The sequence below is a fragment of the Brachycentrus maculatus genome, unplaced genomic scaffold (assembly GCF_059751285.1).
Source record: "Brachycentrus maculatus isolate JH-2025_06_01 unplaced genomic scaffold, ASM5975128v1 h1tg001988l, whole genome shotgun sequence".
NCBI lineage: Eukaryota > Metazoa > Arthropoda > Insecta > Trichoptera > Brachycentridae > Brachycentrus > Brachycentrus maculatus.
In genome coordinates this window covers 1-16,431 of record NW_028282536.1, presented here as the reverse complement: position 1 = coordinate 16,431, position 16,431 = coordinate 1, and the positions used below count along the sequence as shown (strand labels likewise).

Sequence of the window (16,431 nt, the reverse complement as noted above, 5' to 3'; positions counted from 1 at the left end):
CAGTCAAGCACCTCATGCTCAATTTTGAGTGCCTCTACTACTTCAGCCAGGACTCACTCATCTTTGTCATGGTGACGAACATCAGCAAAGTAGCGTATCCCTTACCATAGAAACATTAACGCATGTTTAATTATCTACGTATTGTGGCCGATATCTTCTACGACAACTACGACGAGACAAAATTCAAATATGTCCTCGAGAACATTATAGTATCTATGCAACCCATTATTGTAGGATTCGATCAATGCAACCGAGTTCGATGTTCAGAAGAGAAGGATTACATTACCCACCGTGGAGGATGAGGAGAGTCTGCTCGTAAACTCGCAACATACTGAAAGTGAAAACATCAAAATGAGTGTTATTGTGGCCAAACAGACCAAATCTGGTTTCGCATTGAAAGTATAAATAATCTTGGCTGCCCTCATATTTGCGCTCTTTGCCCTGTATGTAGTTAAAATGGTAACTAAATGAAGAATGGCCCATATCTTGAGTATGCCTTTATCTGCTTGATCGCTGCTTTTTAATATATTTTATGACAATTTATACCTGAATATATCTATGTGAAGTAGTTTCATAATTCGGAGGCAGGGCTGATCGAGGGATGTTGAATAAATAAGACGATGATGTTGAAAAAATAAGACGATGATAGTGAACAGATAAGGTAATGACATGAAATAGTTTTAGGCATGATATTAAATAAATTAGGGATTCGAGAAGATCAGTTAATTTGTCATACTTCCTCCTCCTCCTTTTTTTACGAGGTCTGGCCTTGCACTACGATCAGAATGAACTAATTATCGGGGGCAATCAGGATCTAGTTTTTAGTGGTTTTGAGCCGAATGAATTTGAGGTCGTTGCCAGTATCCAAATCTCTCACTGTGGTCTTAGCCTTGATGACGAGCTGAGGAATCAATCTAGCCAGCTCATTTCCTTCCTATTTTCTTTAATTCTGGTATGTGCTTCGAATGATGCTGCCCTCTGAGTTTACAATCACTATGCCTTGCACATTCTTATGCGTCTGCATCCTGTTCATTGTCTCTTCCACTTCTGACATCTTTTGTTTAAATAATACAATATCATTCCCAACCTTTGGCAATTAAGAATCGTTTTAAATTTGAATTAAAATGAGTCAAAAAAAACCCACTATATTCGCTCCTGCGAAAGGTCAGCGCACCTTCTTTCTCGCTGAACTGCTGCAGCCTTACTATGGAAACCACCCTCAACATTTCTTCCCTGAGCTCGAGACATTCCAAAGTCTGATCCTCGGGAATGAGTGCTTGAAGAGATTGTATGAGCTCGCAATCGACAACCTAAACCTGCATAACTACCCTGATGCCATATTCTTTTGCGATAAGCTCCTGACACTTTCGAACAACCACATCGGAGTTGTTTACCTGATGGGCTAATGCTACTTCAGAAACGGGGACTACAAAAGAGTGCATTCCCTTTTCGAAATGCAAAAGTATCTGAATCAAAATGTGAGCTTCCAACTTCTAGCAGCCAGGGCCCTTCTCCTGAATAAGCAATACGACCAATGCCTCACTGTTCTTTAGTTGCAGCTCGAAAACACGTACTTCAACCGGAAAATGGAAAGCTGTCGAGCCTTTATCAAGGCGCAATGCTACGAAGCCCAGGAAAATAAGCTCATGGCCATATAGAACTATTAAGAGTGCCTCAAAAAGGACCCCACCAATGTGGAGGCCATCAATAGGCTCATCAACTGCCAACTGATTTCAGGGGCCCAAAAAGATTAGCTTTTGAATTCGCTGGAGTTCTCGCCAGAAGACCAATGGCTGCGCAAAATATACCTGGCGAAAATTAAAAACATTGACGAGACCCATCTGTTACAGGTGATGGTGGACGAAGAGCCCAGAAAATAGGCAATCTTCGAACTGCTTGTTCAGAAAGAGAACATAGATATTCTTTGCATCAAAGCCAAAACCCATCACCAACACTACGAGATCCCTGCTGCTCACGAACTCTGTCTCAAGGCCATCCGGAAGGATCCCTTATGTTTCGAAATTCTTCCCATCTATGTGACATGCCTGCTCGACCTCGGACTCACTGGGGATCTTTACTACTGCGCACACAGCTTGGTGGAAAACTATTCCAGTCATCCAGTGAGCTGGTTCTCAGTCGGAACTTACTATTACCACTGCAAAAAGTATGAGGTCGCTCGGAAGTATTTCCAGAAAGCCATCATGCTGGATAGGAACTTCGTCTATGCTTGGATCGGGATGGCTCACTCATTTGCCGTGCAGGACGAGTCAGACCAAGCAATGTCGATTTACAGGACAATCGTGCGCTTATTCCCAGGCTGTGCCCAAGCCCACCTCTATATGGGTATGGAGTATCTCAGAACCAATAATCTCAAGACTGCCACTCTCTCCCTGATCAAGGCCAGGGAAATCAACCCAACTGACCCGCTGATCTACTCCGAGCTCGGCGTCATCAGCTACAAGCAGAAGAATTACAAGGAGGCAAGAGACTTTCATCTCAAAGCCTACTCCCTCTGCAAACCCGAGGCCAGCTTCTGGGTGACTGAGACCATCCTCACGAACCTCGCTCACTCCTACCGCAAACTAAAAGACTACAAGAACGCTATCAAAGAAATGGAGCAATGCGTTTGCCTCAACTCAGCCAACCCCCAAACATACTTCTCCTTGGGCTTCCTCTACCACCTCAACGATCAATTAAACAAGGCCATCAGCTACTATCATAAATCCTTAAAATACAAGCACGACAACCAATTCGCGCAGTAAATGCTCTCCAAAGCTCTAGCTGATGCAAGCGAACTCCCCTGGGAGTCAGTCTACAGTTCGTGAATGTAAATGATTGTCAGTCAATATATTATATTAAATTAGTGTACTGAAAAAGCTTAGAATAATTGAATAAAATGAAAAAATCAGAAGCCTCTGCTTCATTCGCTGTGTTCATTTCCTGCAGACTATGGTGACTCCAGGTTTGATGGTTCCTAAGTTGTGGTTGGCTTAGATGGGCTGACTTATGCCGACGGCTGTTAAGTTTCGCAGTCGACGAAGGCATCCCAAAAGTTAAAGTTTGCGAGTTATTTAGTTAAACTGAGATTAAACTTGGCCATTTAATGAAGAATGTTCATAAAGAATGACTGTTATGAAGTGTGACACTTTTAATCCATTTGGGTTTATTATCTGAAAGTAACTGACAGCGGGTCATGGTTCTCGAGAGTCTGGCTGTTTTGCTGGTCGCATTTTGGGTCAATAAGCTCGGGCTGGGACTTCAAAAAGTATTTCTGGGCATGGGATCGTATCTGGGAGCCATTCCTGGTTTGAACCAGCATTTATATCTTCATCCAGTCTCTGCCAAACAGCTACAGCCCTAAATTAAAATAAACTTACCCTGCAGGAACAAATCATGCTCATAGCGTGTCCACCTCCCTGCTGATTGTTCTCTCTCAAAACTTTTCGGCATTCCTCGATCGATCGAACTATTTAAATTTATATAGCTGATAAATAGATATTCCTATACTCAATATATTAAATAACACTCTTTCCCATAGGCTACTTACTGAATCTTAATTACCGATTTTAATATTATACCGATGTTATACCGATGCTAATACGATGTTAATTAGTGGAGAAGCTGATCCCAAAATAATCAATATAGTATTTGAGTAAGTGACCTTCACAATGATAACTTCACATATCGTTGCAGGTTCTTAACATCCTCCTTCAGTAGATCTTTCAAGCATTCTTTGAAGTACTGGTGGTGGGGGCAGGACTCGTCATTCAGGTACGAGAAAAAGTTTGACAAATATTCCTACAATATCAACCATAGTTACCCTGAGTTCGAATTTTATGGAAATATCCTTGAGAAATAGGATGTCCTCTTCGGTGGTCTCATCGCACTCCTCCCCGTCATCGTAGAATTAGAGCATCGCGCTCATATAGCATGTGCTGCCTTGTTGGTTTTCACGGTCAGCCAGTCCCCCAGCGCTTTCCTTCGGCCCTCCCTCATCCTTAAACTTCTACAATTCCACCTATATTCGCTTTTCCTGCTCATTTTTCATTTCCAACTCCCTGTCCTCATCGTAATCGTAGTTTTCCTCGTTCTCATCCTTATCCTCTTTCATTTCGTTATGCAGGCATCTTATGAGTGTGGCCAGGATTTTGAGAGGGGCGTTTACATCATTGTTGACGTTGGTGTGAGAGGGGTTGAACCCAATGATCAACAGATTGTCGACTCTTTTGTCTCTCAGTAGAAACAGCTTGGAGAGCGCCATGAACCTATGAAATAAATGTTATGATACGTTGAAATCTTGGTGTACTTGCCTCTGAACAGACTCTGCTGGAGCAACCACTTGTCTATGAGTATTTTGAGCCCCATTCTATTTTCAATTGAGAAGGATGACAGGAAATCGACAATGTTACGGACTTTGGCCTACCACTAGACCGCGCTAAATGGCCTGTTAGGATCCATCGAGGAGTTAATGAGGCGCGAGTATGTCAGAATTAGAGACTGTATCATGCTCGGCGTCCGCGACCTGAAGACTTTGAGTACGATTTCTTGAAGTATTTCTTGATTTGGCTTGGTGAGGAGTCGATCAAATGTGAGGATCGTGAGATTTCCGACATAAATAGAGCCGGATTCAAATGACTTATCGCTTGGGATCTTTAGTAGCGAATGAATAGATGAGATAAAATGCTTTTCGCACTACTTTTACTTTAAGTACTACGGGCATAACTTGATTATGCTTTTGAGACAGATTGTGCAGCCGATGTGAATCTGTATGTCTTCATTATGCTCCAGTATTTCAGCAATCAGAGAGACTAGCTCGATCATTTTATCATAAGCCTGGGCTTATTTGATAGGGCATTTTTCCATGGTAATGTTCGCCATCTTCAGGACAGTCGCAATCAGCAAAGTGTCTGATGGCTTCAGATGTTCCTTCTGATTGGATTTCACTACATTATTGTATGAGTCTAGGCAATCCTTCATAAACTGAAACACAATGAACGATCCATTTTCGCCATCATAGAGTAGCAGTTTCCGATACGATCCTTCGCTATCACACAATATCTGCAGCAGCGAGAAGCAAACCTTGAGAGTGGCCTGATGCGAAATATTACTATGAATATTGTCCAGCACATATATTGACAGCATTTCCTCAGGGAGCATTTTATGGCCGAGTGCCTTCACGATTTACATCAGAGTTTCGAGGGTGTAGATATTAGTTTCGGAAGTGCACTCGATTTCCATGATACTCGCCGTATTGAGGGAGATTGTCTGGATTTGTTCTTATGAGAGGGATGTGCCATGCTTTTCGATTTTGCGCATGAAAATGGTAATCATTTTGCATGCGGCGACTCGCACAGCAAGTGGGTAAATGTCTGCAGTGCAGCTGCTGCTGGCTGCGACAAGTTCCGAAAACATTAGTTTGTACTTGATTGAGATGATTTCTGTGAATCTTGTCAAGCAGTAAATAGTTTGGCCTTTTAGTGTGAAATTTTAGAGATTGTGGTCTTGGCTTTCGAATTGTTTCATGAGCCCTCTCACGAACGATTCGATATTAAAGATTTATTGCTGCTTGGATTGGAAGACAATGATATCTTCGGAGAATCGGCCGAGTATGGAGAGTGCAACTTCAGATTTCCTCCACGTCTATCCTCGCACCCCGAGCGCACTTTTAGCATCGCAGCCTGAGTTCTGGATGAGCTTATTGACTTCAATCTGAGTCATTTTGAGTTAGATCTTCTCGTTGGCAATCAACTCGTTAATGTTCATGGAGTCCATGAGCTTCTGCAGACTTTACATGGTGTGGCTCTGGCTGTGGTTAATGAGAAACTTCTCTGCAATAAACAACATTGCTTGCAAGGCATAATCATTGTTTCTCTCGATCAACTCGTTCAAAACATTCAGGATCTTCCCCCTGAAGGATTCGTGATCTGGGGCGTTAATGAAATGCAAACTATTCTATGCCCATGATTGCAGCTCCCTCTTGGAAATTATGTAATAATGGAACAATGCATTGACAATGTGATGAATAGATATGCGAACAGTAAAGCCTAAAAGCGAGGAAGAGGCCAGTACTGATATGAACTCGATAGCACAATACGCCAATGATTATACTATTGGGAGAGTACTATCAAAATCGTCATCGAAATAATAGGATGACACTTCACTAATGGTTTGGTCTTCGAATTTCTTTGATCCCCAGACTTATACTGCTAAGTAACAGGGTATGAATCGATATGTAAACTACCAGATAGGGACTAATTATGTATTTTTGTCGTTTAATCGCTTCTGGTAGAAATAGTTAAGGTCGCGATTGATGATAGTGATTATTTTGAGTACGTATTTTTTGATGCCCAAATGGGTGCTTACTGGCCCTTTAAAAATGGAAACAAACAGCGACATCCATAGCTCAAAACTGCCATCTAAGCACTCACTTAATTATTTAAATTCGTTACTTAATGATATCGTCTGCACTTCCGTCCAAGTAAGCGAAGGTCTTGAACACCTGCAACAGTAAATACAGTATTTTTTATCGAAGAGTGCCCCCAGCTTGATCATCTTGAGGAGCGCTTGCAAATATCTGGAATAAGCAAGGCATAAGGCTTGATGCCATTTTGTGCAATGGAATCTACGTGTTCGTCGAAGTGAAGCCAGTTTCTCTGTAGAAGTAGATGAAGAACATGACACCTAGCATGCTTAATCAATAGTGTACCTGATTCGGCTGACCCTTGCTCTTCAGATCCCATCCACTTAATCAATTATCCTAATGGCTATATCCATTAGCCGAATCCTTCGCTTTAATGATCCTTCTCTACGATTTACCTCATCAGCAACCCCATTGATGTTAAGGCTTTGAAATTGTTTGCTCTTGCAATAACAGAGTTCAACAACCCTGTCCTCAGGATATCTTGCATCGCTTCGGGGAATGCTGAAAATTTGTTAACGATTGGCGCATGGAAGATAATAATGGCCTCAACGTATTTCGAGTTTGCTGATGTCTCCTACCCGATATATTCAAGCCACTGGCTCAGAAATGTTTACTCTACTGATTTGCCATTGATAACAGCATCTATATCTTCTTGCAACTTCTCCTCCACTACGCGGTGGGCTTGCAGCATTGCTCTATGGTCATTTAAAAACTAATTAACTATTCCTCCGATCTACTATTTCTGCATGGCGATGGAATTCAAATAATTATCTCTTAAAATATTAGTTAATAACCTCAGGGGCAAATCTTCATTTTAAATGTAGTTACGCTCATCCAAGCAATTCTACAAAATCAAAGAAATAAAGTCTTTTATGGCTAGAAAATAGTCAGATAGATTGTATGCATATAATTTAGATATGTACCTATAAATAACTATACAACCGCAATAGACAGCCATGATAGTGATATTGCCCTGATTATTCCATAATAATTTGTATAATTTAGTTTAAATAACTAACTTTTGCACGCTAAACTAAGCATAACAGCTGATAATTTATAAATACTTTGATCAATCCAGTTTTGTATCACAACTCACTAAACAACTCATTCAAAAGCCAGCATGATGGACCTCTTGTTAATTAACTCTTCCCATTCCTCCCTGGTGTTCATACGATGTTCCTTTCAATTTAGCCAGCAACTCTTCCACTCGATGACAATTGTACTTCGAGAGCTACTGCTTCAGCCATAAAATTATTTGGCAAGGGCAGAAACCAAATACTCGTCAAGATTTAATATATTTCCACTACTAATTTCAAAAATTTTCGTGTTAGATTGTGCCTTTCCATCAAGAGCCATAACTTTTTGTGTTTAGTTAGCAATTTTAGTCAGAATTGAAAGCTGTAGAATTAGAAAGATAGTCATTAAATTTGTTTCAAAATTCTATGCTTATAATAAATATATAAGGAATGAGGTTCTGCAAAGGATGCACAATTTCTACAAACTAACTATTGCTCGAGTCGCCCTTGGGATTAAGTTTTTATTAGAATCCGAAGGAGACAGAACAATCAAAAAAGCAAACCCATTTTGAAAATTTAAATCGAAACGGAATCAAGTTAACTAAATGGGCAGATTAGAGACTCAACACTAAGTATTAAGCACATTAAAACAATGACTTCGACTCGCAATTCAACAAAAAATCGAATGATAAAACATTAAAATAGGAAAGCTTTGATTTTTTAATTCCTACAAAATTTAGTATGGCCAAGGCTCTCCCTAAAAATCTCAATTCATCAACCCTTTATTACCAAGAAATTAACGATCCTCGAACGCAAGACTTTATACTTCACAAACTACCGACTCGATAACATAATTCCACTAGCACTCACTAATCCGGAACTCAGAAAAGTCTATAAAATTATTTAAATGCAACAAAGAGTCGCTATGAATAAACTACCATAAATAGGCCCAAATTAAGCCAAACCCTGAACTCAGTCAAAGCGCAAACATACGAAGAGCTCATGCAAGAAAACAGCCGTTTAAAGAAGATAATTAAGTATGAGTATGAACCCATAAAATGCAAATACGACAAACTGATCCTTGAACAGGATGACCGTTAATTTTTGGTCTCACAGCTCGAGTGGAAGGTCAAGAAGCTGGCTTCATAGGCCTTAAATAAAAGATAGGAAAGATGATCGATTTTATTTATATTGTGTTCGGTTCGGTTCGCATTCCGCCATTTATCTCTTATAATAATATCGATTCAGGCCATCGAATGATTGGCATTGTCTCAGCAGTTCTTTTTTGGTCGGCGCTCATCTACCAGTTGAAACACTCCGAGAACTCTCCCCAAGTCAGCAACTACGACTACTATACAAAAAGGGCTCAAAAGGCTATCAAGAGATGTTGGAGGCGACTCTCTCATCGAAAGACCAAGGTCAAACCCAGAATTCACGACCAAGATAAATAAATAATAGACACATCGGCTTTCAGGGATTCCTCAGTCTCGTAATCCCGGATGCAATCCTACTAGTCTACCTCTAAGCTGGAAAGCCCCCTTTTATAGGCTAGCGAAGTATTAGTCAAGCACAGACAGTCCAAAACCAAACATATACAAAAACTCAAAGAGTTCAAATAACTCAAATTCAAGCAATGCAACGATTATCGAAAGTGGATTGTATCGCGTCAAAGCTAAGTTAAGGCAGCACCTGAAAAAATGGTTCCTTTCAATTTCGAAGAATAAAACAAAAATCCAAAAAAGGACAAATTTGAACAACCATTGTTGTTAGAATCTGAAAAATCGGATTTGATTCAATAGGAGTATGCAAAAATACCGCTTTCTGAGATCGAGCTTGAACTGGATTTACTAAACAATCAGGGAATGCTTCTCAAATCTTTGGATAGTCAATCGAGGACGAAGAATCAAGCACCGGAGCGATATAATCCATTCATATGATGGAATACCCCCTATAATATCATATACTTCTCGATCATTTTCTCGAACATTCATATTATTCATATCATTCACACACTTCACAGGGGTTGGGGTTGGGGTTGGGGTTGGGGTTGGGGTTGGGGTTGGGGTTGGGGTTGGGAATTAAAATAACTCATACTCTGAATCTGAATGAGCCGCGAAGTGCGGACAGGAGTAGTTGGATTAGAGATGGATATGAGTGCCATGATAAATGGTTATAAATTCATACTTGAATGAACCGATCAAGCTTTTGTGATGAGCTTCGCATGAAATTCCAAAATAGTTCTTTATTTGCCATGTTAATCTCTTTCTCTCACATTCTTCGTGTCCATCTTTGCGATGGCGCAGTTGCACTACTCTTCAACACGCCTGATGACAATGGCAACCCTGCTGATTTCGATGCCTCTCGCCACAATGAGTATCGTCTTACTTGTCTTCAGTTCTTCCTTAATGGCCCTAACTGACTCATCTACATCGACATAGGCCTTGCCCTCGATGGTGTGCAGCTTCACTAATTTCTCTGCCATTCTGACTATTTTATTAATACGTATATATGCTCCTAATCAATTGCTGCATTTAAATTAATTGAATATCCGCATCGGCATAAATATCGGTTCATATCAGATTTAATTTTGCTATTCCTCAATGTCTTCAATTTATAAGACTTGTTTCCGCTGGGCAATTGGGCTGTATCTCCGCTGCAATTTAGGCACATAAAATATGGCAAAGACCAAATTGGGGGATAGTTATGAAAGGCTTGCTAATTTAACTAGATAACTGTTGACTATGAGAGAGAAGATGAAGATGGAAAGTGAACAAAGATTCATTTTTATGTGAGCGGCGTAATGCTCGACTATGCAGCTGATGGTGCTCGACAAGATCACGAATACCTCATAGCCCGAAACAACATAGCACATGTATAGCACTAAAGCCAAAATTTGTTCGTATTTACGGCGATGTCCTGTTTGCGAGTCCTGATCACTTTCATCTTGTTATTTATTCTATCGGAACAGCATTGCCAGTATCGATCCAGCGCCGACCAAGTACGGGAACATGAAGCCAAGGGATAGGAAAATTTACAGAAAAGGCAATCTCTCGTTCTCACCTGCATTTAATGGCGACGGTTCCGCTTTAAGCAGTCTCTTCATAAAAATAGTCAGCCCAACGAGCATGCTCAGGAGTAAATAGGAATAGGGCTATCTTTATGATTCATAAATCCGAAGGAGAGGCTTCGAGGCTTATTATGCAACAGCTGAAGGTTTTGGAAGCTCATAGCGAAATCTAATTGCCATGCTATATGACAATTGTTATGAGATTAGCAAGCCCGGCAAGAATGTAGTCAGAGGCCATAGCATTGCCTTCATCTTCTTTAAGTATCGGGGTTGCTCAGAAAAATCGTTGTCGTATGGAATTTCTGGGCTGGCCCAGTTATCGGGACTGACTTAGAGTTAATGTTGAGAGATCAGATCGAATGAAGCTTCAGTCATGCTCGATGTGGGCTGGTTGAAGTATTGCATATTGTGGATGAAGCTTGAACATGAGTAGTCGATGCAGGATTTCTGGGCCCAAATTCCAATTACTAATGCAGATTTATCTGAAGGATTGCCACTATTTTCGTTTATTTTACTCCCCATGTTGTCTATCACAAATGTCCCAGATGATTTGTCGCTTGCAGGCAGTTTAAAGTTCTCGCAAGCTACGCATTAAACTATCTGTCCCGAACCCATTGCTGGGATTATACCGACAACGCAGTTCGTCTCTAGGAATTTATGAGTTAGCAAGAGATACTTTCGATTTGCATCAGCTGCGAGGAGAATCAGGATGCAGATTATGAATCCCGTCGATATCTTCATTGACTTTATATAAGCATATATTTATATTTATCACGCGACGATAGCAACAAATGGGCTTTGCTTTACGATTTTAAATTTGTTATTGCGATTGGTCGATGAAAGATAAGTAATAATTCAAATAAACAGAGAAATGTAAAGCAATAATCGTTCCGGAATCCAATGCTTAGAGCACCCCAACGAATAAATCACGAACTATTGCCTGCACCTGGATTGCTTGAAGCCATTGTGCCCTGATTGCGTATAAATTCACTCGAAGGCCCATCAAAGGCCATAGATAGAATCTTGGAAGCATTGCGTCAATAAGAGTGCCAGAAAAGTGAAAGGCACCCTCGACTAACTGCGGGATATATACTCCAAACAAAACCAATACCAAAGCGTCAAAAGCGTCGATCAAATCGAAAGCGAAAGTTCATAATTTATTAATCGAAGATGTGCGCAGACTAAACCAAATCAAAGAACGGGCGTTGAAGATGGTGGAAGATGTGTTCAATGCACAGGAGCAAAGATTACGCAGCATTATCAAATCGCAGTATAAGATCAACCCTCCGAACACGACCAAGCTCCGAATGGCGATTGAATAAATGTAGAAGATACTCATGAAACTGGGGCACACAGCGACTGCTCTCTCGGCCCTGAACAAAAGCTTATTATTGGATCATGCATCATTATTGGCATATTTCCAGAATATGCGGAGCAACGAGCTCCGAGTCCCAGTCACTGATGTCTTTGTCGTCGAGAATCAAGACATTTCTCGGATCCGCAGTGTCATCGAAGATTGCGTCAAGATAAACCTAGTGGAGTACAACGATAGAATCAATGAGCCTTATGTGAGTCCCCAAAGGCACCCGCACGCCTACGACGACTGGAACGATCAGCCAATCAAAGTATAACCTTATTCGCAGCCCCCAAACAAGATAGTCATAAACCAAAGCAACTACTTCAACGCAGATTTGAAACAGAAAAATCTGCACTTCTTCATCCCCGTTTCGAAAGAAATGAAGATACTTGATGTTAATAGCGCAATGAAAGGCAGCAATTGGAAGTCGATTACTTTCAAATCCAAACTAGAACTGCCTTGCTTCTTTAAAAGCATCATCACGCCTGAAGGATAAATTTATCTGACTGGCGGCTCCGAATGTACACCCTTATTCAAAACATAGAATAAAAAAGATACCGTGAAATCTTTCGCTACAACGCAGAGAAGAATTCATTAGAGTTTGTGTGTAAGATGATACATGATAGATCTTCACATTCCATTTGCTACCTGAACCGATGCATATACTTGATTGGAGGCTTCACAAAAAAAGACGGGGATGTGAGCAGGGAGTGCGAGGTGTTCAAACTAGATAGTCAAAGCTGCGAGGCCATTGCACCTTTGAACGCTCCTTCAGCGAATTCCTGCGCTACTTCCTACAACAACCAGTACATTTTTAAATTCGGTGGAATTCTCAACAAGGTCGAAGCGAACAACTTGATAGAAATGTACTACTTCCTTTATCATAGTTATAATGTGCAGGCCAATCGATGGTACGTCATTAGCATTGACACCAAAAACTCACCCAACATTTAGTTCTTGTCTTTCAGCGCCGCCGTGCAGATCAACCCCAGCTAAATCCTCGTATTCGGAGGCTATGACAACTCCTAGAGAGAAAAGCCTGAGAGAACTTGTTATACCATTGAAGTGGACGCGTCGAGGTCTACAGCTTATATTAGAAATTACAACACGTCGATTTTGCCGTACGCTGAAGGATTTTGGAATAATAACCCTATAATTGAGAACAATAAGGTGTATGCTCTGCAGAATATAACAGACGAGCAGGATGACTTAACGGCAATCGCTGATGAAAGAAGAGTACTAATCTTCAATGGTGAGAGGTGGATCTGCTGATTCTTTATAAACAACTTTTGCATTATTAAATCAAATAAATTAATAGATGCTGGAATAATCACCTTACTAGGTTATATTTATTTGAATTTAAACAAACTAGGCAAGACACATCGAGAAGACGCTCTAGCAGGCTCGCCATCACTGTGTTAAATATAAGCAGGGCTAAATGAAGAGGGTCGAAGATCAGAAGCGACAGGCTTTGTGGTGAAACTCACAATTGGGGTTGTTTGGATGGATTTATAAATGGGCTGTTTATATTTCGTATATTATCAGGCCTATAGAAATGGAAATCATTACTGTTTGAATGTGATCGCTCTCAAATTTACGTTAAATAATCGAATAAGGTTTCAAATCGCGATGAGCCAGTCGAACGAATTTCAAGTAAAATAAGTAGTGTGGGCGAAAGTCCCAAATTACCCTTGGTGGCCTGGCAGAGTACTTGATAGATCTAACGCAGATAGTGAAAACCCAGAAGCAGCACAATCAGAACATCTATCGCATTCACTTCTTCGGAGATTCGAGCTAGTACCGATATATTAATTTAGCTGCTATCTTCACCAATCACAATTAATGAATTTCTCTTCGGGGCTGGTTTCCCTTCGAGATTAATTTTCTTCTGATTCCAAGTTACAAAAACCTTTATAGCTTGCCAAGCTTGCCCATGCAAAGTCATTGAACAGTTTCGCAATAATGTCAGGCATATTGGCCAAGTTTGAGCATCCGCGGCAATCGAATACAAATGAGTACTTCGAGGAGGCTAAAATTTAAACTGAGCTCATTATAGAAAACGTGGAAAATAGAGTCCCAAAACCTGAAAGCATGAATATTTAAACGCAAAGCCAAACAGTACTCGAGGACTTGCTTTTAAATGTCAATAGCAGCAATCTGCTGGAGATTCTGTGCGGCTCCACTTTGCGGTAACTTAATGCTAGAAAAGGGTACAACAATCGAAAATAAATATTGGCTTTGAAACTCACCCTCAAGCACAAGCTCCTCCAAAAATACAACCTGCATCAGCTCTCCGATCAGAAGCCCAAAAAGAATAAAGCGACTCACAAAATCGAAAAGAACAAATTGCACAAGAAGTTCATAATTAGGAAACATACATCAGATGTGCACTTATTGTCTGTCAGGAAGCTCAACAAAGTGATTCAAAGGTATGTGGGAGGGGCTTAGGGGCGTTTTTGTGCAGTGGCCATCTGTGAAAAGATGGGTTAGGAGTGCGGACAGAACTCATTATATAGAAAAGCATTCAGAGTAATGATTCAGTGGCTAAAAGTATGACAACAATAATATAGAAAACTGAATGCAAGCACTTAGATAGCTTTGAGGCATTAGTCTCAAGAATAACTGAATAGAGAAAGTAAGAATTTGAATAAAAGTCTAAAATTAGCCAGGCCACGATGTAGCCTAAGAACTCTTCTCGAAGCTCTCCTTGATTTCAATATCTATCGAAACTTAAGTTATGGAATCGAATGCATATCCAGTTCAGAGTTTCAATAGAATCATCTTTTCTTGGGTGACCCAAAAAGTGGACCAGTCATAGAGGAATCCCCTTAATTTTAACTTTATATTTAAAATTTACGTTTTTTCTAGTTATTCATATTCTAGATTAGCTTCAGTTTATAGACCTAATTGGACCGATCTTCGAGAATTTTAATGGTTTGCCTTTTGAAGCCTTACTAGAACTACCTATCACACTCCATGTTTGACCACTCGTGCTGGTTGAAAATAGACTTGGCCCTCTTCACCACTTTCTTATTGTATCTCCTCAAATCACGACAAACGAATTTCATTGAGTACCCGAAGATTATAAGGTAGATCACGCAAGTGATTATCACGGAAATAATAAACTCAGTCACACCTAACATTTACACATGATAAAATCCCTCTGGCTCTTCTCTGATATTCAGACTGTCGAATAACGCCAGGAGGGTAGTCAAAGATTACAAGAATACCAGGATTTACACGAAGGTTATCTTGGGGGTCGGAGGAATTTGCTCCCTGATCACTGGCACCAGAGCTACGAACGATACTAGTAATGCTGCAATCGAAACAATTCGCTTATGCATGCTGCTATCCTGAAAGAATATGCCCAGGTTTAGTATAGAGAGCAGTAGCATTGGCATAAAGATCGTAATGATTGCGACCACTGGTTTCTTGTATAGCAGGATATTAAAGTGGGCAAAGTTAAATTAGTTAGGGAGCTCATCTCCGGTATATCTTTTGGGCTTGGGGTTTAACCTGACCTTTTCCTCAACCTCAGCAATTCCAAGACTGATCTTTTTCTTCTTCTTCTTCCTCTCGATTACAGGGGTGAACTTATTCTGTGAGTATTTCACATGAAGGTGGCTTGGGCTAATTTGGAAGAGGCCAAAATTGAGATTCGATACGATCGAAATCTTGTGAGCTTCAATCGAGTGATCCATCATGTTAAAATGTATTTATAATGTCCCATTAGGGTATTCATTGAGTTTTTTGGTGCTCGCTTCCAGACTCTGCACCCTTTGTTGGCCACCAGTTTTTTTTTTATCCTTCCAACTATTCGCAAAGTTTTTTTCTTCTTGGACCATTACGAGCGAAGCTTTCGCAATCTCTTTGGGTGATTTATTGAGATCGAGTTTTACTCTTTTCAACGAGCTGATGACTTTGCACTAAATGAACTCAAAGGGAGTAAACATGATATTGGGGCAATCCATACGAGTATTTACGAACTTTCTGATTGTAAAGGATAATGATTCTTAGTCTTAATTGTCCCTCAGAAAGGTCTCTGCGTTTTATCTCTTTAGCATCAAACTTTCATCATTTTCAAAGCAAAGTCTGATGCCTGTCTCGAGCATCTTATTCTTGACGTTTAGATCTAGGCCCCTGTAAGATATGATAATAACAATTTCGACGTTGAGCACTGCTGACATTTAAATATGTTTAATATTTGAGATACTGATCACTTTCATTCGCGCGAAGACAGGAAGGTAGTATGTTGGCTTATTGGTGCCCTGCATAAACAATAGGGTGTTGTTCGTAGACTTTTCTTCATGGGTGAACTTATATTATTCCTTTTTTAAGTAATTGCTTGAGCTTTGATGCTACTACATTTAAATGGTGCCGGATTAAGTTGTATAAATAGATATTATTGACATATGTATTAATTGCAGGAATTATACAGCACTTATGTTATGTCGATTGCTCTTCTGCCCAGGGGTTGGGGTTGGGGTTGGGGTTGGGGTTGGGGTTGGGGTTGGGGTTGGGTTGGGGTTGGGGTTGGGAGTTGGGGTTGGGGTTGGGGTTGGGGTTGGGA

General features: G+C 40.4%; 1 protein-coding gene across 1 annotated transcript; it reads left to right on the top strand.

Moving 5' to 3' along the window:
- The first annotated feature begins 1,137 nt into the window (after positions 1–1,137).
- LOC148298471 (uncharacterized) lies at positions 1,138–2,789 on the top strand. Its single transcript, XM_088276852.1, has one exon. It carries the CDS (start codon positions 2,202–2,204, stop codon positions 2,760–2,762), a length of 561 nt encoding a protein of 186 aa, XP_088132978.1. The 5' UTR covers positions 1,138–2,201; the 3' UTR covers positions 2,763–2,789.
- Positions 2,790–16,431: the final 13,642 nt, after the last annotated feature.